The 26,739-nt window shown below is 43.7% G+C and overlaps 1 protein-coding gene across 8 annotated transcripts in view; it reads right to left on the bottom strand.

Moving 5' to 3' along the window:
- Positions 1-26,739, bottom strand: part of SLC67A1 (solute carrier family 67 member 1) — a 165,841-nt gene that overhangs the window by 125,709 nt on the left and 13,393 nt on the right. For 4 of the 8 annotated variants that reach the window (XM_075065108.1, XM_075065104.1, XM_032770292.2 and 1 more), the window contains exons 2-5: positions 25,019-25,116; positions 24,628-24,721; positions 5,645-5,728; positions 2,761-2,985 (exon numbers count right to left, since the gene is read on the bottom strand). In XM_075065108.1, the coding sequence (XP_074921209.1) occupies positions 2,761-2,985; positions 5,645-5,680 (261 nt within the window). In that variant the 5' untranslated portion in view covers positions 5,681-5,728; positions 24,628-24,721; positions 25,019-25,116. The remainder of the gene's footprint in view (positions 1-2,760; positions 2,986-5,644; positions 5,729-24,627; positions 24,722-25,018; positions 25,117-26,739) is intronic. The other 4 variants (XM_032770284.2, XM_075065106.1, XM_075065109.1 and 1 more) reach the window with 4 other exon arrangements.

The following is a 26,739-nucleotide window of genomic DNA, read 5'->3' as shown; positions in this document are numbered from 1 at the left end:
TTAGGAAAAGAAATGAGGGGGGGAGGCACTTGGAGGCAGCCTCCGGGGCTATGACAGTCCAGGCAGTACGGAATCTTTTCTTTACACAGGAAAAAGGGAGGGGGCTGAAGCCCCCAGTTTGCGATGATGAAGCTGGTTATTAGCCATTCTGTCCTATCTACTGGGAGTAACCAGCAATGATATGGTGTCAATGTCAGGGCATGTTAGATATTGAGGAAGCGGTTATAGTCTTACTGCACCATCTACCACCAGGGAGGGGGAGAGGGAGAGGGCGGATACTGCTCTTCACTGCTGCAGCATCGCGTCTACCAGCAGCATTCAGTACACATTAAGGGTGACATTGAAAGTAGTCAAGGAATGATTTCTTTCCCTTTTCTTTCATGTGGGGGGGGGGGGGGGGGGAGAAACTGAGGAGCTGTTCCCCTGACCACGCCAGACACTGTGTTGAAACCTACAGACATTGAGCGTCAACCAAGAATGCAAATACTTTTCAGAGACTGCTGTGGACTGTGGGATAGCTGGAAGTCCTCAGTACCCCCCCTCCATCCATGAGCTGTGTCCATTTGAGTCTCTGACTTCCCGTTACGCTGTTCACCAAGCGACTGTGTATCCTGGAGATTTTTTTTCAAATGCTTTGGCATTTCGTGTTCTGTAACGGGAGCTGCTGATACAACAGATTGTGTCTCCCCATAGCAGCTGATTCAGGATCTAGCTATCTCCGCGATACGCGTCATGCTGGAAGCGTCAATGATGGGCTGGGCAGGATTGAGAGGTAACTGAGCATCAGCGCACAACGCCCCCCGACGACACTTTTGAAATTCAATTTCCTGCTTTGCCCCGACACGTGGATCGACTACAATGAGCTCAGACCGGTTGCGTAGATGCAGAGCTCCACGCTGCAAGCAGAGAACACTGTCAAATATTCTCAGAAGCTACACGTCCGCAGGCAGGGATTCATCACCCTGGTAGATATGATACTGATCCCGACTTGCAGGTGCGACGACCAGTTCAGATTGATCTGTTCGCAGAGGCGGTCATGTGTTGCACACTCTGGGATACCGTTACAGCCGACGAGGCACCACATAAACAGTTCGCGAGATATTACAGGTTTCTGCACACATCACGTTAATCCGACATTGTTTAATATCGACACTTTAAGCTGACTTACTCTCTCGTGCGGGGTGGAGTAACAGAAATCGTTTAAAGAGATTAAAGAGTACCTATTATATCGAAGTTAAGGAGACCTGATAGGAGTACAGAAATCGATTTAAAGAGCCCTTTATATCGATATAAAGAGCCTTGTAGTGTGGACAGGTACAGCGTTAAATCGATTTAACGGCCATTAAATCGATTTAAACGCGTAGTGTAGACCAGGCCTAAGAAGTAAAACTAACTTTCTGTACAGAAGGAATGCTGACTATTCACCAAGCTGTCTCCAATACAAAGAGTAAACCCACAGAAATCTCTGCACTAGATATTATTTGCTTTACTGCCGCTGGATTGGTTTATGAAAGAGGGGCACAGAGTGGATTGTCTCTGGAGATGCAGAGATGGGAGAGAACTCTCATAGCAGGCGAAAGAAGAAAAACGAGGACAAGAAAAATAAGAGGAAGAGCTCAGAGCTGTGAGTGGAGTGGTAACTACATTTTTACTTGACAATATCCCTTTAAAATGACCTGCAATTAGATTACTGCAGCATCCTCCAGTCTGGCTTTGGCACTTGCAACTCTGTGCCCTCTAGGCCACTGAAAATGCTGCTTCAGAGATTGTCTTCTTGACTCAGTGTTCTGATTACACCAAAACCACTTTTGAGACATGCCCTAGACTCCCCCTCCTCCGCTGCATCAAACACAAATGTCTTGGCCTTCCATGCAGACACCTTCACAATTCAGCCCTGCCATAAGTAACCCGTCCTATTATCTTAATGCAGCCTCAATCCCCATCTCTGCTTGGGCAACAAGGCCAGTTGCAATCTTCCACAAACACTTTTGGTCTCTCTACCACGTAGCCTCTTATATGTGGGGAGAGTGCCCTGTCAAAATCTGTAAAGCCACTATTTTATTGACCTTCAAATCCCTCCTTAAAACTCACCTCTTGCATGGTGTCTACAGAAAACTGACACCCAAGAACCACTAGACAAGTGGCACGTTGTGATTACAGGCTCCTGATTGGCTTATTACACAGACGTACTGTGTACAAAACAGTCTGTGCTAAGATAGTCTACTATTGTTACACTATGCTCCCTCCCCATGCCTGCTTGTTAGTTCACCTACCTACTACAGCTTGTGTTTTAGATCAAACTCTTTGGGGCAGGAACTGCACTTTGTGTTTGCACAGGGCCACGCACAATGCAGCACACGTCTGGTGGAGGCCTCTAGACACTACTGCAATACAAATAATAATCATCTGCCTACCATGCTTAATTGGTAATGAAAGAGGTGCCAGGGCTCAAGCAATTTCAGAATTGATGCAACAAGCCCAAAGGTCCTGGGGATATGAATTGCCAGGCTTAGAGGTACCAGGGTTCAGCATGGCAAGCACTGGCACAAATTAAGTACAGTCTGCCTGTCATTACTTATGTGCATCTATTCACTCTAAGTACATAGAGTGCCACGTGAAAGGCCACTACATTCACTTACATCTGACTTTCTCCCCTCTTTCCTGGTAGAAAGTCTCTCCTCTAATGTTGCTGAAAAACTGAATAGTCTGTATTGAAAGAAAATAGTCTGCTCTGTTAAAGCAGACTCAAATGGTACTCACTGGAATGATTCCAATCTGCATGAACAAGCAGGTCAGGTCCATGGCTGTAATCAAATAGGTGAGACGGATCACTTGTTGCCTTTGGATCATATTTTCTGGCTTGTTCTGGTCCTGCAAGATCGCTCTCTTGAATTTCAGCTCCTGTTTCTCTCCTCCAGAGCTGGCCCCTTCATTCATGTTGGCCGGGGAATGGCTTATAACACACTGCCCAGGCTGAAATGTAACCTGAAAGGGAACTTCCAGCTAGGAACAGGAGCTCATTTACATGCAAGGTGCAAAAGTCACATTTGTAATTTGAGGCTTAAGTGCATGAAAGCTGCTGAGTCACTGTGTTTTGCCAAGTATTTTTTTTTATTTCAGTTTTACAAATGGAGCTCTTCTGTGTTATCTTTGATCCAGGCATTAGAGTGGATCACTTTAATGACAAGAAATCTCATTTATGTTTCTTGTTCTAGATTTAACCATTGGATAAACAGAACTGTCGTAGTGTTAAAGAAGGCGGCCATCTTTAGAATCCCAGCAGAGCTGCAGTTGTACTCAGTAGCAAAGGACTCAAATTATGGAGCACAACAATCTCTCACTTTGTAATTTTTACTGCATCAGCACCTTAAGAGTATGTTGCAGGAGTGGGCAAACTACAGCCCATGGGCCGAATCCGGCCCATCAGGGCTTTAGATCCGGCCCGCGGGATTGCCAATGGGAGCTCTAGGGGAGGTACCCACAGGCGAGGACAGTGCATGGAGCTCTCTGCCCTCCCTCCCACAGGGACATGATGCTGGCCACTTCCGAGAGTGGCCAGGACAGGTAGGCAGGGAGCCTGCCCTGGCCCCGTTGTGCACCGGTGTCACCCTGGAGCTGCTCCAGGTAAGCAGCGCCAGGCCAGAGCCCATATTCCAGACCCCTCCTGCACCCCAACCCCCTGCCGTGAGCCCCCTTGTACACCCCACACCCCTCCTCTGCCCCAACCCCTTGCTCTGAGCCCCTTCCTGCACCCCACACCCCGTTTCACACACCACGCTCCCTCCCGCACCAGCCTTACATTCTTGGACCTGCATGCAATTTCCCCATGCAGATGTGGTCCTCAGGCCAAAAAATTTGCCCACCCCTGATATGTTGAGTCACTGCTTTTTTTCAGCCAACTGTTTTGGCGTCTCGGGCTGGCTCTTCAAAAAAACCAAAAATGGCAAGCCAAAATAAACATGATTAGTTCTGATTTTAAAAAGGGGAAAATGAAACATGATGTGGAATCATATTCAAGCCCTGAGTCTTTGTGCTACTTTTAATGGATCTGTGCAGACACTGGGCCAACCTCTGCTCTCTCACTCATATATATCGAAGGTAATCTGCAGCTACACCTAAAGCAGAACCGGACCCTATGGCTCTAAAAGGGAATGTAAAGGGCAACCTGTGATCGTTCGAGAAGACAGAGAGCCAACAACTCAGAACTTTGACTCCAATGAGAAAGTGCATTTACTGCATGCTTTTGAGGTTTCAAATGGGTGATCAGCTGCTGGTGCTGTCTTATTGACATAGTCATGGCTAGGCCCATTTATTGTAGTTAGTAGATTGACCTATGCCATGTGTGCTTGTTATTATTTAATATTTATATTTCCATGGAGTCCAGAGGCCCAGATTTGGGATCCATTTATAAATTTTAAGGCCGGAAGGGATCTCTATGAATCTATGAATTTATGACTATGATCTACTAGTTCAGCCTTACTGCAGGGTGCAGCCCCCAGTGGGGCATAAAGGACTGGCTGAAGGGACAAGGTGGAAGTCATATAGATTGAGATGAGGACTAACAACACATGAGGGAATTGCAAGGCAGATGATTGTTTCATTTTCCTGATGGTAGTTCAAATTTTCAAAAGTTTTAAGAAACACTGGTCTAGTCTGACCTTCTACAGAACATAGACCACAGAACTTCAGCCAGTGATCGTGCATCAAGCCAAGTCCCCACTGTGGTAGGAGCTGCACAAGCACACAACCTGCAAACACTCACATGTGACTTCACTGACACTGAAGTCAGTGAGACCAGTCCAGGATTGCCAGCCCCTAGTGTTTAAAATTCACGAATCAGGCCCCCAAAAGCCCAGAAGATTGGCTTTAAAAAAAAAATCATGCAATTTAAAAAACAATACGATTTTGGCCTCTCTTTATTTACCTGCTGATTTCTGAACCTGTAGGGTCACACTTTGTAGCTTTTTTCTGCAATAAAGGCTGGAAATTGACCTAATTCACCTGATTCCAGAAGCTGAGGCTCTAAGAAAAATACCAAATTTTGCAAGACTCATGATAAACAGTGACAATGGCACATCTGTAAAATGACCTGTGTGTGTTTGCAGGGTTGAGAGATAGCTCAGTGGTTCAAGCAGTGGCCTGCTAAACAGGGATCTGGGGCAAAAATCTGTTTTGGGATTGGTCCTACTTTGAGCAGGGGTTTGGTTTAGTGACTTCCTGAGGTCCCTTCCAACCCTGATGTTCTGATTCCATAGACATTATCATGGTCCTTGTAACTCTGTGGGGGAGGCAGATTGTAAACATTGTGGAGCAGGGACCATCTTTTTGTTCTGTATTCGTACAGACCCTCGCACAATTGGGCCCTGGCCCATGACAGGGATCTTAGCCGGCACTGCCACAATACAAATAAGTAAGGGGATGTGTGGAGGTGTCATGTTATACAGGGAAGTGCTACCATAGTCAGAGAGTTCAGAGCAACACCATATTTTGCCAAATGAGCGGCAGCATGAAGAGCTGAAAGCCACACAGAGAAGACACAAGGTTATCGATTTGACTCTGATATTGTAAATGCCGTGCTCAAGTCGAGTCAAACCCCTATAAAACCAGGGTCACATTTGTCACTAAAGAGGATGAATTTACTTACAGGCTGACGGTTTTGTGGAAGATTGGTGCTAAACATTCAACTCACATAAGCACGAAAGAATGGGTTCTTCAGCTGCTGAATTTCCTGGAAGAGAGCAGCAAACAGTATAAAACAAAACTTCCTGGTTGGGTGTATGACGGGACAGGGGACTGTGAACAAATTATAACACTCAATATAAGAGTAAAATTAACAACAAAACTCTGTCTTTGAGATTTTGAGACAATCAGAAATCCAGTCCAGACAACGAACATGTAATTACTTAATGCTTACGGAGTGCTGACCTGCACTTAAAAATCTTCAGTGAGTTGATTGATCAGCATGTTTAAATTGGAGCTGAAAACAGCCTATGTAAAGGCTCCCAAAGGAATTTGGTCACACACCCCACTACTTCTTCCCGTGCTCCGTACTGGACTGCGAAAAGGAGTCTCTATGCAATGTCCCTAAGTGCACTTTGGCTTGACCTGACGTTTATTGGCACTAGGAAAGGAACTGAGATGAGAGGCCAGTTTTCATGTCTAGCCTGTGGATCAATGTACCGAAGGGACAAGACTCTAAAAAGGGTAGACGGCCTAAAGTTAAGCTCTGAGGCCCAGATTTTCAATATTCAAAACTGCTAATTTTGGATAAGCCAATGAGTTGAGAAGCAGCTGCTCTGTCTGGCATGTTCCTCTTTGAAGTCAGAGTAAGGGTACGTCTACACTATGGGATTATTCTGATTTTACATAAACCGGTTTTATAAAACAGGTTGTATAAAGTCGAGTGCACAGGGCCACACTAAGCACATTAATTCGGCGACGTGCGTCCATGGTCCGAGGCTAGCATCGATTTCCGGAGCGTTGCACTGTGGGTAGCTATTCTGTAGCTATCCCATAGTTCCCGCAGTCTCCCCCGCCCCTTAGAATTCTGGGTTGAAAGCCCAGTGGCTGATGGGGCAAAAATCATTGTCACGGGTGGTTCTGGGTAAATGTCGTCAGTCTTTCCTTCCTACCGGGAAGCAATGGCAGACAATCATTTCGCGCTCTTTTCGCCTGATTGCCGCTGGCGAGCCATAGCATACGTGGGCCCATAAACCCATGGGCCGTTATGCATTTTTTTCTTTTTTTCCAGATCAACCTAAGTATGTGTACTGGATCCGGGCAAGAGGCGATACTCCGCACTACACAGAAGCATTCATGCTTTGTGCATGAATCAGAGACGGATAAAGTTGTTCTGGTACTGTCTGGCCTGCGGGGTTAAATTGGCAAGAGAATGAGTGGTTATCTGGTTCCTCTCTTACTGTCTGGCTCGCTATCATGGGTACCTGGTCTTGGCTGAGATCGGCTGGGGTCGCAAATAAGCAAAAACTAGGAATGACCCCGAGTAATCATCCTTCCTTTGGTTTCTAAAATAAGTCAGGTCATGCCAGAACATGGGCGAAAGTGGTGTCCTAGAGAAGCCAGTTGTCACTAAGGAGCAAACAGGCCCTGCTCAGTCAGAATTCCGGCAGAATGATGACAGACAATTGCCGATTCACAAGGGGGTCCCTGCAACACCCCACCTCTTGGTAGTTGCTTCCCTTACTCTGCTCTCAACCTCCCTTTTCTGGGCTATACCCGTGGCAGTGGTCCCCCCATTTGTTTGTCATGAAGTATAAAGACATGCAGAGAATAAGAAACAGAACTTGTTAGTGAGAATAATAATGAGGGGAGGCAGCCCTACCACGGCTTATGAAGACGCAGGCAGAACATTAAAGCCGGTGAGGGAGAGGAGCCCCAGCATTGCTGCTGCTATGAATAGTGCCAGCAGTACATGAATCTTTTCTTACACGGAGGAAAGGGGAGAGGGGCTGAGTGAGCTCAGCCCCGCGTTGCTAGGGAAAGAACGGGTTATTACGAGCATTTCTGTATTTCATCTAGCTGGGAATAGACCGGGGAGTCATTCCTATTTTTGGACACCAGGTGGGCCCGAGGCAGCTCACCTGAGAGCCAGCCCAGAGCACCTCACACGGCTGATGCGTGATGACGAATATCAGTCTATTTGCACATGTCCTCCACCAGAAAGGGGAGAGGAGCCGGATACTGCTCTTCACTGCTGCAGGCATCGCGTCTACCAGCAGCCATTCAGTAAGACATCAGGGTGACATTGAAAGAAGTCAAAAACTATTATTTTTTTCTTCTCTTTCTTTCACGTGCAGGGAGGAGGGGGAAGTAATTGAGAGCTTATCTCTGAACACAGCGCGACAATGTGTTTGACCCTACAGACTGGGGACCTCAGCCAAGAATGGCAAATAATTTCAGAGACTGCTGTGGACTGTGGGAGTAAGTCTGGAGTCCTCATCATCCCCTCCTCTCTCCCTCCATGAGCGTCCATTTTGAGTCTAAAGTGGCTTCCCGTTACGCTTCCACGCATGCTCACTGTAGTTAGCCTGAGATTTTTTTTTCAATACATTGGCATTTCGTCTCTTGATAGAATCAGATGTTGTCGTCCCCATACAGCGATCAATCCAGTATCCTCCCTCCGTATTGGTCATGCTGGAGCTACTTTTCCGATTTGGGACTGGCCATTGCACCCGCGCTGATCAGAGTCCACGCTGGGGCAAGCAGGAAATGTAATTCAAAAGTTCGCGGGGCTTTTCCTGTTTACCTGCGCGCTGCATCCGAGTTCAGATTGCTGTCCAGAGCGGTCAGTGTTGCACTCTGGGATACCGCCCGGAGACCAATACCGTCGATTTGCGGCCACACTAACCCTAAACCGATATGGTAATACCGATTTTAGCGCTACTCCTCTCGTTGGGGAGGAATACAGAAACCGATTTAAAGAGCCCTTTATATCGACATAAAGGGCCTTGTAGTGTGGATGGGTGTACGGTTAAATTGGTTTAACGCTGCTAAAATTGGTTTAAATGCGTAGTGTAGACCAGGCCTAAGTTACAATGCAAAATTAATCAAAAGCTACTGCTTATCAGTATGATTTCACACCTCCGCTAGGAGGCAGTGTGGATGTGCCCAGCAGGGTTCAGCTTTTTGAGAGGTATCAGAATGGCCTCTGTTCCATGGGATCTTCACTGATATCTCCCACAGATCTCCAGATAAAGGAGCTCATTGCGATCATTCCCACTTTACCAATGGGAAGCCTCCAGCCCCACAAGGACGCGTGACTAGATGGTCTGTTCTCTTTCCAGTAGCTTTACAAGGGAAGGGACCATCCTGCCCTGAGCCTCCATATCTAACACTATTACAGCCATCTTTCCTAGAACACTTCACCCAGGGAGTACATTACAAATAGGGAGATGGCAGAGATAACAATCCTACACTTCCTTAATGGAGAAGGCCCTGAGCACCATGCCAGTTAAACAAGCACACCCAGCTCCTACTGAAGTGCAACAGCAAAATCAGTTTTTGCTGAAAACAGAAGGAAGAAAGATGAGTGGGGAAAGGAGGGAGCAGATCTTGGGGTAGAAATATGGGGTTGAGAGCATAGGCATGCACAGCACATTTCATTAGGATGTGCACCCAGGGAATTTTATTTATTTATTTTTAAAGGCGAACATCATAAAGGTTGGGGGTGCGGGAGGGAGTGCCCTGTGCAGGAAGGGGCTCAAGGCAAAGGATTGAGGCAGAGGAGGCATGTGGGGTGTATGAGGGGGCTCAGGGCAGGGGGTTGGGGTACAGGAGGGATGCAGGATGTAACAAGGGGCTCAGGGCAGGGAGTTGGGGTGCAAGAGGGGTGTGAGGTGCAGGCAGGGGGCTTAGGGCTGGGAGTTGGGGTGCATGGAGGTTCATAAACATTAAACAAACCAAAAAAAATGTATTTGGGCCTGAATTTTTTCATTGCAATTCTTATTTTTTAAAACTAGGTCATTTTTCAACAGGAAATACAAAAAAACCCACAACCCCCCAAACTAATTCAAACATTTTCAGCCAGCTCTGGGTTTTATTATGAGCATGAACATGCATACAGAGACACACACACGGTCTTGCAAGCCATTTTCCTTCCATCCCTTTTTTCTTCAGTAGCACCTCACACCACTTTTGTCTCATGTGGGTGGGTTTTGTTTTATTCCCTGACAGTACTTCCATAATCTTGTTACCCTGAATTATCAGACAGTGCTCCTAGCACCCCGCTGGCAAAAAGGTGGTTTAGGAAAGGCTGCTTTATTATTAACATTGTTATAAGAAGACCCTGCAGAACTAAAGAAGCCATAGTAGGTGCTGACTGTGGAGAAAACGTTCCTATTTCTTCAACATGGTCAGAGATGACCCATTCTCATAGATCTTAAGGCCAGAAGGGACCATTATGATCATCTAGTCTGACCAACACCCTGTTATAACACAGGCCATACAAAAAAAAAAAAAAAAAAAGGATGGAGAATCCACCACTTCCCTTGGTAGTTTGTTCCAACAGCGTTAATCATTCCAGTTAACACAAATTGCACAAGGAAATTTCATGGAGTACAGTTAACTTAGTACGAGAGAAATTGTTTTTTCACCTGAATTTTTGGTGGTGAAGCTTTTCGCCCTGATAATGCAAACACACACATGCTTTCCTGAGAATAGCCCTATTGAAGTCACTAAGTGTTTGCAAGATTGAGGTTTCATTAACTTATCTACCTTAACATTTCCAGCTTCCTATACGTTACATCCTATTTTTAAAATTCTTCCCCTTTGAAATCAGATGCCCTGCTAATGGGCCACACTGCATGATTACTAACTTGTTTCCAGGGCAAATTTTTTTTTTTACCAAGTCTGGAATGATAGGTATGCACCATCCAAAACCAGTGGTCATCTATTGTGCACGCTAACTAGATCCAGTACCTAGCTCAAGTCAGCAGAACCTCTTGTTATATTTAACCCAGACTTTGCACATGACAATATTCAGTCATCAAAAAACTAATTGTATTAATTTAAAAAGATGGAGTGAGGGAGGGAGATTAAATTAAATCATTTAAAAGACAGACAAAAAAGCCTCAGTTTCTCTCTTCCCATTCTCTGTATGGCTGTAATCCTGACCCTGGAACTGCTACTTTTTGGTGGAACTTATGGGCAAAGGACAAACTTCACCATTGGCATCAGAAAGCTCCATTCCACTGAAGTCCAAGTAGCCTGGTGCACACACATGCCAGTGGTGAATTTGGTTCCTCAACATAGCTGAGAGCCAACAGCAGTTTGAGAAAAATATGTTTGGCTGAAACTTGCAGAATCAGATGTACCGTTGGGCCAAATTCTACTCTTAGTTAGCTAGCTGTAAACTTCCACCAAAGCCAATGACACTTTAAAATGGAAATCTTGTTAATTAACTCTTTGATCCTTGGTAGTAGTAACATTAGTGAAGAATTGGCATTGAAGTAGCATAACAGTTTTATCTGAAAGCATCTTGCTAGAGTTAGTAGACTAGATAATTGTTGATAGCATATGATAACTAATTTGTCACACTTTACAAAAAAAATTAGGGCTATCAAGTAGTTACAAAAAATGAATCGTGATCAATCATGCAATTAAAAAAATTAATCGCATGATTAATCGCATTGTTAAACAATAATAGAATTGACATTTGTAAATGTCAAATTATGTACAAAAATAATTACATTAAAAAATAAAACAATGTAAAACTTTAGTGCCTACAAGTCCACTAGGGTGACCAGATGTCCTGATTTTATAGGGACAGTTCCAATTTTTGGGTCTTTTTCTTATATAGGCTCCTATTACCCCTCACCTCCATCCCAATTTTTCACACTTGCTGTCTGGTCACCCTAAAGTCCACTCAGTCCTACTTCAGCCAATCACTCAGACAAACAAGTTTGGTTATATTTGTAGGAGATAATGCTGCCCACTTCTTGTTTACAATGTCACCTGAAAGTGAGAACAGATATTCACATGGCAATGTTGTAACCGACGTTGCAAGATATTTACGTGCCAGATGTGCTAAAGATTCATATGTTCCTTCATGCTTCAAACCCCATTCCAGAGGACATGCGTCCATGTTCATGATGGGTTCTGCTCGATAACAATCCAAAGCAAGAGGACTGATGCATGTTCACTTTCATCATCTGAGTCAGATGCCACTAGCAAAAGGTTGATTTTCTTTTTCGGTGGTTCAAGTTCTGTAGTTTCCGCATCTGAGTGAGGCTCTTAAGACTTCTGAAAGCATGCTCCACACCTTGTCCCTCTCAGATTTTGGACGGAACTTTAGATTCTTAAACCTTGAGTCCAGTACTGTAGTTATTTTTAGAAATCTCACATTGGTACCTTCTTTGCATTTTGTCAAATCTGTAGTGACAGTGCTTGTAAATCAAATATGTGCTGGGTCATCATCCAAGACTGCTATAACATGAAATATATGGTAGAATGTGGGTAAAACAGAACAGGGGACAATCATCAGCAGCATGGACATGGGCAGCGAGTTCTATGAGCCCATGGTGCCCAGACACCATGGGCCCGGCTCCAGCACTGTCTGAGGCCGGGACTTTCCCTCGGCCCTGCCTTCTGCCCCCGGGTGCTTTCCCCCTGCCCCCGTGTCCCCTGGGCCATTTAAAACAGCCTAGCCCCCCCACTCACCACCAGCAGTGCAAGGGAGCTCAGAGGCTTCCTGCCTACTCGCTCCACGTGTCTGCTGGCTCCTGGGTGGGATGAGTCTGTGTCCTGCCCCAAGCGTCCCTGTGGCCAAAGGGAAGCTTTGGGGGCAGCAGCACAGAGGCCCTCCAGCCCACCCTGCCTAGGAGCCCCAGGTAAGTGCCGAACCTCTCCACGAGCCTGCACCCCCACCCGTTTCCCAAACCCCACTCCAGCCCCCAAACTCCCTCCCAGAGCTTGCACCCCCTCCCCCACCAAACTCCCTCCCAGAGCCTGCACTCCAGATCCCCTCCTCCACCAAAACTCCCTCCCAGAGCCCAACCTCTCACCCATCCTGCACCCCAATCCCCTGCCTCAGCCCAGGGCCTGCACCCAAGACCTCCTCCCCCAACCCAAACTCCTTCCCAGAGCCTTAGGCAGGTGGGGGGTGGAATTTGGGGTGTGGGCGGGCTCTGGGCATTTTGGGCACCATCAAAATGTCTACAAACCTGCTGCCCTGAGCATGGAAGCATGTTCTCCAGAATGGTGGCTGAAGCATGAAGGGGCATACAAATGTTTATCATATCTGGCTAAACACCTTGCAACGCTTGCTACAAAAGTGCCATGCAATCACCTGTTCTCACTTTCAGGAGACATTGTAAATAAGAAGCAGGTAGCATTATCTCCCATGAATGTAAAACTTATTTGTCTTAGCGACTGGCTGAACAAGAAATAGGACTGAGTGGACTTGTAGGCGCTAAAGTTTTACATTGTTTTGGTTCTTGAGTGCAGTTATGTAACAAAAAAAACTACATTTTTTACACTTACAAGCTACACTTTCATGATAGAAACTGCACTACAGTACCTGTACGAGGTGAATTGAAAAATACTATTTCTTTTATCATTTTTACAATGCAAATATTTGTAATAAAAATAATATAAAGTTAGCACTGTACACTTTGTATTCTGTGTTGTAACTGAAATCAATATTTGAAAATGTAGAAAACATCCAAAAATATTTAAATAAGTGGTATTCTATTATTAACCATGCAATTAATGGTGCAATTAATGTTTTAAATTGCAATTAATTTTTTGAGTTACTCGCGTGAGTTAACGGCGGTTAATCAACAGCCCTAAAAAAAATGAAAACTCATTCATTTAAAAAGCAGGAATAAATGGACTGCTAGAGCAAATGGAAGAGGACTTCTTAGTATAGACCAGATACACTACAGAGGGTGGGATGGGTTGAGAAGGTGAAGGTAAAGGGAAGGAAAAGACAGGAGACAAATCTGTTGTGAATACTATGCTGATTGTGCTGACTGTCATCCCTCATTGTATTCACTGATTAAAGTGATCTAAGATGCATGTTACAGTGTTGATGAATGACTTGTCTATCTAATGCCACCTCCCTGATGTTTGTTTACCTGGCAATTGCTGGAAGAACACAAAGAGTAGGAAAGCAGAGCACATCTTCAAAACAAGAGTTTTCACAGCTTAATGACTCTTTTTATTATTCAGGCAGAATTCCCACTGAAGTCTCTGGTTGTGAGAATCAAGGCTTTCTAAAAAGAGTGTATTGGGGGTATGGGAATCTGTCCACAGCAAAGCTACTGCTCGGAAATCAAATGTTAGTTTAGAAAAGGTCTAGGGGGGGGTCTTTAGATTCTTAAATAAATTAATTGTGAAGAATCTGTTAACAGTCCCCACTGTTCAGCTGTAGATAGCAATTTTTATTAAGTAGTTTAAGGTTCTTTTTTCAATTGAACATGTATAGGAACTATTCAACCTTATCTCTAGCATCGCTGAGCAGGTTGGATGAAATCCACCCCCCCTCCGCAGAGGGCCAGAAAAAAAAAGGCTGATGGACCACTAAATACAGGGAATACATGGAATGTGAAAATAGCTTAAAAGCCGTTTTCCCCTTTTGGCTGTCCTGTCCCTGCACCATTTAAGACCTCAAAATAGAGCAAGGACTAATAGTCAAGGAACTATTATATTAGTATGTTGCTTAAATACTGTCAAATCTACAGTTTAGATGTAAAAAGATTTAAGGAAGACAATTATATTGTTACTTATCCTCAAGATTCTAGCTCCTTAAATCCCTTGTGATAGCACCCAGGAAGGTACAAGAGGGAGAAAGATCCCAAAACAAACTCATTTAAGCTAAACTGCTGTAATGATGTTAACTACTAAAAGGAGGTATTTGACTCTGGGGTCCTCCAAAGCCATGAGCTCTCGCCTGGTCTGATACATGCTAAGAATAGCAGCAGAAAGGAAATGGTCCTCTGCATTTCTCTCAGGGGACAGAGTACAGACAGCTTCTTCATCAAAAAACTTTCTCCTAACAAGCATCCAAGAATGCTATGAAAGTGAGCTCTTGTTACTCAACACTTTAAATTAGTGCCTCCATTTCTGATTGAAAAGGTCTCATTTGTAATCTGGTGAAAGATTTATATAGTTAAGCAAACAAGAGGGTATATGGTTAGATATTGCCAGAATTATGTCCCATGTTTGTTGACTGATTTATTCCTTTGTCTAATTGTGTTAAAAAAAAGGCAGCTCACTAATGAATGGAAAAAGGACTCACATGGCCAGCGGAAAATCCATGTTTAGTTTAGTTTACAAAAAAACACAGGCTTTAGGGATTTTCATAAAAAACTACAGAGACAGTCCAAATCGTGGCTACAGATTTCTTTTGGCTCTTTCTATGTGGGTATTCAATTGCAAAGAGCAATTATTTATAATTTGTTCTTATACAATACTGGTGTGCTTACTCTGCCTTGCACATTTTTTGTAAAATGGAAACGACTATGGTTCATTATTTTGGTAAGTCCTTTGTTACGTTGCATATTAAACTGCAAATCACATTGTGTCTCAGCTATGACTGATTATTATTAACGTTTTAATGGGAGAGCCCCAAAACCCGATCTGAGACTGGGGCTCCATTGGGGGCTGAACAAAACACATTGTGAGAGAGAGTCCCCGGCCCAAAGAGTTTACAATCTAGATAAGACCAAAGGGTGGGAGAAATGAAGGACTGTCACCCTCATTTTACAGATGGGGAACTAAGGATTTTGTGACTTGCCCAAGCTGACACATGAAGTCTGTAGCTCAGCTGGGAAGTGAACTCAGATCTTCTTCCAAGTCCCAGTCCAAAGCCTAACCAAAAGACTATCCTTCCTTTCTAGTAATCTAATCTTCTGAATAAATGCAGTTGAAATATACCATTTTTGCATGCTTAAAATTGGCATCTTGATATACTTAAGGGTCAAGAGATCATGACAGTTGTCCCAGAATTTGCATAAATTATTTGGAACAGTATAAATGGCCTGAATTCATTCTTTAATTGAACGGGGTTATGCTAGCCATGAATTGGATCACACAGAGTAAGTATCAATCTGCTTTACATCAGTGTGACCTCATTGGCTTCAGCAGGACTTCACTAGTGCCAGATTCTGATACCATTACTTATAACTTATTCTGTGCATAGTTCAACTTAATCATTGGGACAACTTGCTAGGTAAGGAACTCAGCAGGAGGAAACGTGGCGGGCCTCTGGCCCTAGTGTTGCATTGGCGTATATGAGACCTGTGCTTGGCCTGATGTATCTTTGCAACAACAAAATACTTTGGAATCCATTTTCAATAATGACATTTGGTACAATCTCAACTGCAGCGAGAAACAAAAATCACCAAGCATGGCTGTTGTCATATTCAACAATGATATCATGGCATCATGTGTGTTCTCATGTGGTTGTATATAGTTCAATCTGTGAAGAGCAAGATCATGAACAGATGTCACATAGGAATGTGCAGGCTCCGACTGAAGACTTGGGATGGTGCTTGGTCCTTTTTCCAATCAGTTCTTTGTGTCTGTCGTCCTCAAAGTGTTTCCAGCCTTTACTGATAGTTGCTCTCCATTCTGGCCTGTCCTCGGCTGTGTCTTCAAAGTTATCAATATTCATCCTGCAATAGATGCAGTTTGGCTTGTGGTGTCTGATTTTTTTTTTGTTGACCATCCCTTAGTGCTTTCTGATTTTCAACTCGTCATAGACGACTTTTTTCAGGAATCTATCACCCATTCTGATAACATGACTTGTCCATCTAAGTTGATCTTTGAAGATTATTGCCTCGATGTTGGCTAGTTTTGTTAATTTGTGAGATTTTGTCTTGCCAGTGGACCTTTAGAACAGAGCAGTGACAATGCATGTGAAAAATTTCAAGTTGCGTAATGTGTCTATGGTAAACCGTCCACATATGAAAAGGATGTTATCACTGCTGCATAGTACATGATCGGTTTTGTTACTTGATGGTGTGTTGGTTGAGTATCCTATGGTGGAGACTTCCAAAGGCTGACTTACTTCTTGTATTCAATTTGATATTTCTTGAGCCAGGGTCAGGGAACTATCATTTTAGATGGTACTGCCAAGATATGCTAAGTGATGGATGCTCTTTAGTTCTTCTATACCATCAATGGTGATGTTTGGCTCAGTAGTAAAGATTGATGGACCTGGTTGGAAAAGGGCTTCACAGTTTTTTTCCAGGCTGATGGTGAGAATCCAAACTGTTTAGTTGTCTCTGAGAATCTGTCAAAGACCACCTGTAGGTCACTTTCACTATGACCACAATCATCTGCAAAAAGGGTTTTTCATATGGAGTTCCTCAAAAACTTTTGTCTTTGCAATAAACCTTTGGAGACTGAAGAGTTTTCCATAAGTTCTGTACCTTATGTAGATGCCTTTTAGAAGGTCGTCCATTGCATAATTCAGAATAGCTGCAAAGAAGAGACCAAAAGGGCCAGTGCCAGTCCACAGCCTTGTTTTACCCCATTAGGTATGAGAAATGGTTTAACAAGGGCACCATCTGAGAGTACTTTACCAGTCATATCTTTGTGGAATTAACACATGATGTTATCAAATTTGGTGGGGCAACTTAACTTTTCAAGAATTTTCCAGAGGCCATTTCTTAGCACAATGCTAAACTTATTATTTTTTAGACTAACAAAGACAAAATACAGGTCCATGTTTCGTTCAATACATTTTTCCTGAATCTGTCTCACAATAAAAATCATTTGTGTGACTCTGACCTGATCTAAATCCACACTGGATTTCTGGTAGAAATTGCTCTATGATACCATTTTGACAAACCAACTGAGCAAAATATAGGTAAGGATTTTACCACCTATATAGATAACAGGGAGATACCCTGTGTGACGATGTGGTTCTGGCGGGACCCAACTGAGAGTGCCAAATCAGGACCAATTGCTCAAACAGGGCAGTCACAGCCCAAGGCTGGGGTTTTTCCACCTCTAAGGCAAACCAAACCAGCCAGACAAAAGACTTCGGTGTCACCCCTCTGGCTAACCGCAAGTCACACAAGCAATTTCCTTAGACACTCCAGTCTGCCAGTATCACCACCAGTCCCACACGTCCTGGGGATGAATGGTTATGAAAACCAACACCCCAGTAAAAGAAAAAGGTTCTCTCGATCCCAAAGGACCAAGCCCCAGACCCAGGTCAATATACACATCAGATCTCACCCACAAATCACGCTGTTGCCAATCCTTTAGAATCTAAAATCTAAAGGTTTATTCATAAATGGAAAAAGATAGAGATGAGAGCTAGAATTGGTTAAATGGAATCAATTACATACAGTAATGGCAAAGTTCTTAGTTCAGGCTTGTAGCAGTGATGGAGTAAACTGCAGGTTTAAATCAAGTCTCTGGAGAACATCCCCTGCTGGGATGGGTCATCAGTCCTTTGTGCAGAGCTTCAGCTTGTAGCAAAGTCCCTCCAGAGGTAAGAAGCAGGATTGAAGACAAGATGGAGATGAGGCCTCCGCCTTATATAGGCTTTTCCAGGTGTAAGAACACTTCTTTGTTCCTACTGTGGAAAGTTACAGCAAAATGGAGTCTGCAGTCACATGGGCCAGTTTCTGCACACCCTGCTGAGTCACAAGGCGTATCTGCCTCCTCTCAATGGGTCAATTGTGTAGCTAATTGTCCTTAATGGGCCATCAAGCAGGCTAAGCTGAGCTGACACCAACTTGTCTGGGATCTTTCCCAGTAACACAGCACAAGTTTGAAATACAGACAGTATACAGCCAATATTCATAACTTCAACTACAAAAATGATACAGACATACAGACAGCATAATCATAACCAGTAACCCGTAACCTGGTCTTAGACACCTTATATGACCCCCTTTACATAAGATTTGGTGCCACTACAGGACCTTGGTTGCAACCCATGTTCTACATGGTCCCAGTTTATATCAATAACGTCACACCCTGGTAGGTACCACGGTCAGATTTGTTGCAATCATAGTTACACTATACAAAAATAAAAGCATCTTTGAAGTCCTGTGGAATTTCCTTGGCTTCTCAGATGTCCTTAAATATTTCATGTAGATAACTGAGAGTTTTGGGACTTAAAAGTTTAAAGATTTCAGCTGGTGTGCTGAAATTTACCTGACAATTTGTTTGATAGCTTTTTGCACTTCCTTGGTGATAGCTGGCCGAGTGATTTCTTCATATGGGGTGCTGGTCGGTTCCTCGTCTAGCACCTGTGGGCTGACAACAGAGGAGTGGCTGAGTAGCTCAGTAAAGTGCTTTCAGTGGTGCCTCTCTTTTCATTGATTTAGATGCACTCGAACTCTTCAGTGGAGCTTGTCCCAATTTTGATTGACCATAAATAACCTACAGGGAATCATAAAATATCTTTGTATTGTTAGCGGTGTGATGCTGTATTTCTTCTGCTTTCGTTTCCCACCAATTATCCTGTAGGACACAAAGCCATCTCTGACCCCATGCTTGCAGGTAGTTGGATTTATTTTTGATGTTGATTCTTTGTCATTTTCCCAAGACATACACGTCATTCTTTTCCTTGAGGATTTTTTTTTTTTCATCGTCATTTTCATCAAACTGGTCCTGGTGCTATCTTTGATTTTTGCCTAGCATTTCTACTGAGGCTTGAAGGGTGGCTGATATGAATATATTCCTATTTTTGAGTATGATACTGGGTGATGATGTAATGCTGTCAAATGTTTCCTAAGTTTTCCCTCCAGTTTTATTGAAAAAATGGATGCCTCAGCTTTACTATATTCAATTTTAGTGTAATGTGTTCAGCACTGTTTCACTAAGGGGAAACAGCATGTAAATTAAAAATAGGTCTGATCATCCTGTGATCAGTCCAACAGTTTGCCCCTCACATTGCTTTTGTGATCTTCATGTCCCTGAGGTCCCTTTGCTGTACAATGACAGAGTCAATCAAGTGACTATGCTGGATCTTGGATACATCCAAGAGATTTTATATTTGTTGGTTTGCCCGAAGCTTGGGTTGGTAGTTTGCTGTAGTAGAAGGAGACCATTGCTGGTCATTCTTCTGACTCCATTGGTCATTATTACGCCACTCCACATCTCATGGTCTTTTCCAGTTCTGCTGTTAAAGTCTGCCAGAAGTATGAGCTTGTCTTCACTGGGTATAGATTTGATTATGTCATCCAGTCAGTACAGAACTATTCTTTGTTTCTTCCATACTGTTTGTGATTGAAGCATAAGAACTGACAGTCACAAACTGTAATTTTCCAATGGGAATTCATAGAGACATTAGGTATTCATTTTGCCCACAGATAAGTCTTTCAGTGATTCAGGAGGCTGTTTCCAATAGCTTAACCACTGCCGTAAATCTGGTTTTCCTATGCTGGTTTCCCTTTCCAAAAGGCAGTTATAGCCACCTCCTAGTTCCTTTATGGAGCCTTCATGTGCAAGTCTGGTTTTGCTGGAGGCAGCTATATTGATTCTGTACCTTGCACATTCCCTTGCAATTAATGCTGTACATCTTGCAGGTCTCGATGTGTTATCTCTGTCCCCTAGGGTCCTTATGTTCCATGTCACCACAATGAAACTCATTTTTCTTAGCAAGACAACTTGTGTGAATGATCTAACAGCAAGGTAAATTGGCCAGATTATAGTTGGGATGGCAATATTTTGGCCACCTTCTCTAGCCCATTGCTTTTCTAGGTGAATTGTGCTGTTCTGAAAAATGGCTGATCAATCACTTGGGGTTTGCTGAATATCCTTGCTACCTGGGAGTCAAGATGAATGACCAGAGTCCCAGGTCATCTGCATATAGGTTTGTGAATTTGAGTCAGTGTTCATCTACATCAGTCACTTTACCACACATGCCCATTGCCACTGGACTTTCTTTCTATGATGCATCAATGCCTATGCACAAAGATTTTTAAGTGAGAAGACTATTGCATGGAGGCAATCTCACTTGCTCAGCTGCTGAAGTCAGAGAGGGAGTGGCATGAAGGGTCCTGACACCAGGGAACTTCATTAGCTGCTGTGGATAGCCATTGATGTGTTTGTGTCCTGCCAAGCCTTACATATTCCATGTAACATTGTTTCGCAGGGAGAAACAAACAAAATAAATCACACAAACAAGTAGTACAAGATGAAACTACTTAATTAGCTTTAAAAGGGGTTTGAATCTAAGATGTATGTATCTTTTAATAGGAGGACTAGGTAGCTTTAATTAGATGCCAACAAAATAATTAGCTCAGTGTTTCTGTTGTGCATACTATGCCAGATATTGCTCTCATTTGCTCTGGTGTGAAATGGGGTTACTTCATTTTCTTACTCCAGATTTAAATGTGTTGGTCTCTACCGTATTTAACTGTTCTCTCTTCTATTTATAGTCCTGATCCTGTACATGTTTATGTATGTGTGTAAATTAACATGGGTCTGTCATAGTATAATTTCTCAATTTGAACCTTAGAGTTCAAATATGAGGTACTAGCATAACCTTCTCTAAGCTTAATTACCAGCTTAGATTTGATAGCGCTGCCACCAGCCAAAATTTCCAGTGTTTGGCTCACTCTGGTCTCCTAAAACTCCCTGGGAACCCGCCAGACTAGATCGCTGGAGTCTACAACAAAGGGATATACTATCCCTTCCCCTCTTTATCCAGATTTTCCCGTTCATTCTTAACACAAACAGAGAGTTAAGGTCTCTCCCTTCCCCGGCTATGCAGATTCAAACTAGTCAAGTAACCAAAGAGATTTCCCTTCCTTCGTTCCTTAGCCTTAACCAGAAAAAATCAGTCGCTAAAAAGAAAGTTTATAAAAAGAAAAACCAATAAACATGATCTCTGCTCATAGGACAATAACAGGTATTTGCTTAAAGACGCAATTGACATAAACGCTATTTAAAGCAATCAATTTAAACATTCAGACAAACTACCACAGTAAATACAAAAAAAAATATAAACTATAAAACATATTGTCTTCTACTTTTGTGTACTAGTGTGGAAAAAGAAGATTAGAAGAAGTCTGGAGATGGAGATCATCCCATAGACGAGAGTAACAGAACAGAGCCACAGACAAAGACACACACCCAAAAACTTCCCTCCCTGAGCTTTTAAAAATCCGGTTTCCTGATTGGTCCTCTGGTTAGGTGTGTGGTTCCCTTTGTTAACCCTTTACAGGTAAAAGAAACATTGACCCTTAGCTATCTGTTTATGACAGGGTCTACTCATGTGTGTAGCGTCATACAGAAGCATTTGCCTGTATGGTCTCAGGTAGGTTGATCATAGGCCATTTAGGGCTTTATAGATCATAAACTCCACCATGAGTCTGATGGGAGGTCAGTGCAGATCCTGGAGCATTGGTCTCAAATGCTCTCAGTTAAATGACTCATTCAATAAACGACCCACTGTGGTCTGCACCACTTTTGGTGTCCGAATGGTTTCAAGGCGTAGCCCCTTGTAGACCACATTGTCATAGTCTAATTGAGAGTTAACAAAAGCACGGATAACAGTGGCAAAGTCCTCATTTGAAAGGGAATGTTGCAGTCTCCTAGCTAGTCACTGATGGCAAAAAGCTGACTGAGTTACTGCTAAATATGGTCAAACAGCAGCTGGGGCAGGGGGTTTAAAATCCCCGTGAACTGTAACCACTAGTAACTAATGTACTCTTTCAGTCAATGGGACTGATATTTCCTCTGCTATCTCCTCTGGCTGCTTTCCCCAGGCCCTCAGTCTTGCTGGGCTGAGCTTCAGCCAGTTCACTCTCATCCATACCCCAATCTCAGCTAGACGCTGGTTGAAGCCACGGGGTCTGGAATACACACACAACATACTGAAAGCCCAGTTTTTATGATCGAAGTCTTAAAGAAGTGTAAGATGTATGTATTTTGTGACTGAAGCTGATCCGTAATAAAAATAAAACCTAAAAAATTTTCCTTCAATATACAAATATTTCATTGGACTAATGTTATACAGCCCCTCTCTGGAATTGTAGCAATGTCTGGAATGCAAAAGCTGTTTATCATTTAAACAGAATTTAAACCATTATGATCATTTATAAGAGAATTGTAAATGATCTGGGCTGTATGAAGCCCCTTGTTGTGGTTTGCTGCAGGAATGCTGTAGATTTTCTCTGCACACACTTCATTTTGCAAACAATGGGAGTTTGAGACGTTTTCTGCCAGTCTTGAGCCTCCCATGTTTACCAAAATATTTTCCTGTATCAGAATCAAACAATTGCTTGATTTCATAACATTCAAGCATTTAAGAGACCACCAGCAAAACGATATAAACAAGAATTTCTCTGTCAGTTAAATACTCTATGCAGAGCACAAAATATGGAAGTATCCTCAATGTTTTTGATAATATGTTTCTGAAAAAAGTCATTAAAGAACTGCAAAATGTGTTGCTGTAAAACCTTGTGCATCCAAGGTCACCTTGGGGTGAAATTAACTCCCCTGCATAAAGCCTGAATAAATGGGCCCTGTGTAAGGGAGCTTAGTCAGGGGCTGGGGACAATGGAACCCAGTCCTCCAACCCACCAGGGTCAGCTATGCAATCCTTCTGTGGTCACCATCCTTAGTCCAGCTCAGGGGCTGGAATAGTCAATTCTACATGCCCTGAAACAGGGATGCTTTTGGCCTGACTTATACAAATCCCACTATAGAGTTCCCCTGCATGCCAGATCCACAGCACATATCCCATCCATACTGCAGAACAGCCACTGGGGCCTTTCAAAAACTCTTTTATGATGAGTGAATTTTGCCTCTTTCTCCACTCTTTTGAACTAAAGGATTAATTCTCTTAGCTAGAAGCTTTAGTAGACTCATTAACTGTTTATGTGGACCAGTCTCTAGAGCAGGGATGGGCAAACTTTTTTGGACTGAGGGCTACATCTGGGTATGGAAATTGTATGGCAGGCCATGAACACCCGCATGAAATTGGGGTTGGTGCAGGAGGGGGTGAGAAGTCTGGTTGGGGGTATGGGCTCTGGGGTGGGGCCAGAAATGAGGAGTTCAGGGTGCAGGAGGGAGGTCCAGGCTGGGGAAGGAGACTGGGGTGCGGGAGGGGGGCTGGTGCTGCAGGCTCTGGCTTGGGGCTAGGGATGAAGGGCTTGGGGTGTAGGAGGGTGCTCCAGGCTGGGAGTGAGGGATTCAGAGTGTGGGAGGGGGTTCTGGGCTGGGGCATTGGGGGGGTATGAGGGCTCCAGCTGGGGTGCAGGCTCTGGGGTGGGGCCGGGGATGAGGGGTTTGGGGTGCAGGGGGATGTTCTGGGATGGGATCAAGAGGTTCAGAGGCCGGGAGGGGGATCAGGGCTGGGGCAGGGAGTTGGGGCACAGGAGGGGTTCAGGAGTGCAGGCTCCAGGTAGCGCTCATCTCATGCAGCTCCCAGAAGCAGCGGCATGTCCCACCTCCAGGTCCTACAGAGAGGTGCAGCCAGGCAGCTCTGCACGCTGCCCCGTCCACAGGCGCTGCCCCTGCAGCTCCCATTGGCTGCAGTTCCCAGCCAATGGGAACTGTGGGGGTGGCGCTTGGGTTGGAGGCAGCATATGGAGCCCCCTGCATGCTCCTACATGTAGGAGCTGGAGAGGGAACATGCTGCTGCTTCCTGGAGCCATGCGCAGCCACGGCACGCACACACGGAGCGGCCCTCGAGCCTTCTCCCCAGCTGGAGCATGGAAGTGGGGCAAGCCCCAGATCCTGCTCCCCAGCGGGAGCTTGAGGGCCAGATTAAATGGACTAGTGGGCCGGATGTGGCCCACAGGCCGTAGATTGCCCACGCATGCTCTAGAGAGGGTAAGAGAGACCCACATCCACTTACTGTGGGTTATAAAAGCATTCAAACATTTGTGTTGTAGGAAGAACACACACAAAATAGGACTGTCAAAGAGATCTGAGCAGAAAGGTTTGTTAGCCCCAAATAAAGTTGGCTATGGCAACTGGAAGGGCTTGTAACTCTGAATATTGGTTATATTGGAGATGTGCCAATTGCTTTTTACTATGATACGTGTTTATGGAAAAATTTTACTGTTACTAATGCCTAATTCAAAGAAACTCCCAGGGCCACATTCTAGGCTGGTATAATGGAGTGGCGCATACATATGCTAAGGCTGAACTTGCAAGTTTCAGTACATCTTGGCATTTACTTACTTTTTTCCACCATGGACAGGGTGGAAATAACACAGCGCAAAGTTGTCATTTAAATCTCCAATTCAGCCATTCCTCTTCTGGCACAAACACAAATCTTTGCATCAAAGACATAAAAATCAAAATGTAGTGTAATATATACTTCCCAGAAATTAAACAAGTCCTGCGAAGTCCAGTCCAAATTGTGCTAGTTTTTTACAAATAACCCCACAACAGCCAGGTCTGGACCTACAACTTTTGCAAATACCTTAGCTACAAAAAGGGTGCTGCATGCAAAGAGTACTGCGCAAGAAGTATTAATGTAGCTCACTTTTCCGACAGCCTTCAGCATAGCAATAGAATTGGCTTCATTAAGCTGCCTAAAAGAGGGAGCTCAAATGCAAACACTACCAACCTTTTAAAGTATGACTCTGTTCTGGACAGTTACACTGCAAAAATGACACCACCTTACTCAACAGATCAGCTCCTTGCATCTGTTCAGATTCTCAGCTGCTGAGTTTAAAGACAAAAATAAGGTTTTAGGAATTCTCACTCCTGTTAGCCCAGCAGAACCAGCACAACTATGAAAATGAGCTGAATTCTTTTCCTTCTTGTGCGTTAACAATAGAATTGCTTGCTAAATTCCAATCAGTAACACACATGCCAACCAACTGACAGCTCAGGTGACATTTGGGGCATAGTCTGAAGACAGCAGGGCTGCACAGATTTGACCTCCAGAACTTTTGTTTAATGTTGATAATGCAATAAAAGGAAAGAATCCAGCTTATGTTTGCAGGGCTGGCAGTTAGAAAAATATTTAGTTATATTTTCAAACTGAACACATTTGATCCAGAAATCACAATAAACATAGAACCTGAGGATATTATTTTTTACACAATCATTTTCAAACTAGAACTCACTTTGAGTAGGCAACTATCAGTTTAAATTACCTCAGCTGTTTTATATTATGGCTCCAGCATACCAAGAATGACCAGTTATCTCATTTTCATTTAAAGAACCACCCAATATGAAAGATCTGGATCCAGATCCAAAGTTTCCTAAAGATCCTAGGGTGGAGTCCTGGCCCCATTGACTTTCTGGGAGTTTTGCCATTGACTTCAATGGAGTCATCTTTGCTTTTAGTTTTATTTAAAAAACATTCAGTGCAGTAATGCTGAATGACAAAATAAAGGATCCAGGAAAGTAGAAGTTTGTGCTAAACCTCTTTCTACTATGTAATCTTAAAATTCTTAATCTGCTATTGTGTGTGTGCGTGTGCATGTGCGAGAGAGAGAGAGAGAATCAGTGGGAAGTGTCTCTCTCTTTATAAAGGACTAATGTGTGTGTTACAGTCCACTCTAGTCCAGATTCTGTCACCCTTGTTCACATTGAGCAATGCCCTTCTCCTCAAAACTGCCTCAAGTGAATCAGTGGGACTACTTGCAGAAGATGAATAAAAGGTCCTGGATGTTTGTGTGGGGGAAACTGCTGTCTGTGGAACAGAAGGGCATCTGCAATCCTGGCTGTATAGGAGAGTGGCAAGAACATGTGCCTTTCATCTCATGTCTGTATGAAGGGAGATTACAGATTTGTGCCTGATCCTATAGTTCTTACTCTGGCAAAAACCCCATTTGAAGTCCAGGGGCTAAAAACCTGGAGTTAGCATGCCATGAAATTTACATTGGCAAGAGGCTGTGCAGAAAAGGGCACAACAGCTGGGGAGATGTGTAATATCGGCCACAGCAGAAGAAAATGTATATTTGTCTAACATTTTCCCAGTGCAGACAAAGCCTTAGGTTTCTCCTGGATTCCACTGCCTACTTGAGAGGCATTACATATACATGCCTCATCCAGGTTACACTCACCAGCACTTCTGAATAGGGCCCAAGGACCTCAAAACTGAGCCCCTTAAGTCTTCGCCTAATCCCAGATGTGTGACAGACAGACAGAAATAATATTTGTGGGTTTAAAACAGTGACTCATTGGATTAGTTTTATGTAGTATTATTTGTGGCTTCATAGTATCCTCTCTCTCTCTGTTTTAACTAGCAATATGGTGATTTCACTTTTCTTAGAACCAGTTGGAAACCCCTTGAGCTGGCTTATTAAAAAAAAACTATTGTTGTTTTAGACGGCA

Source organism: Chelonoidis abingdonii, chromosome 4 (assembly GCF_003597395.2).
Source record: "Chelonoidis abingdonii isolate Lonesome George chromosome 4, CheloAbing_2.0, whole genome shotgun sequence".
Taxonomy (NCBI): Eukaryota; Metazoa; Chordata; order Testudines; family Testudinidae; genus Chelonoidis; species Chelonoidis abingdonii.
Note: the sequence above shows the minus strand (reverse complement) of the source record. Positions and strands in the feature narration are given on the sequence as shown.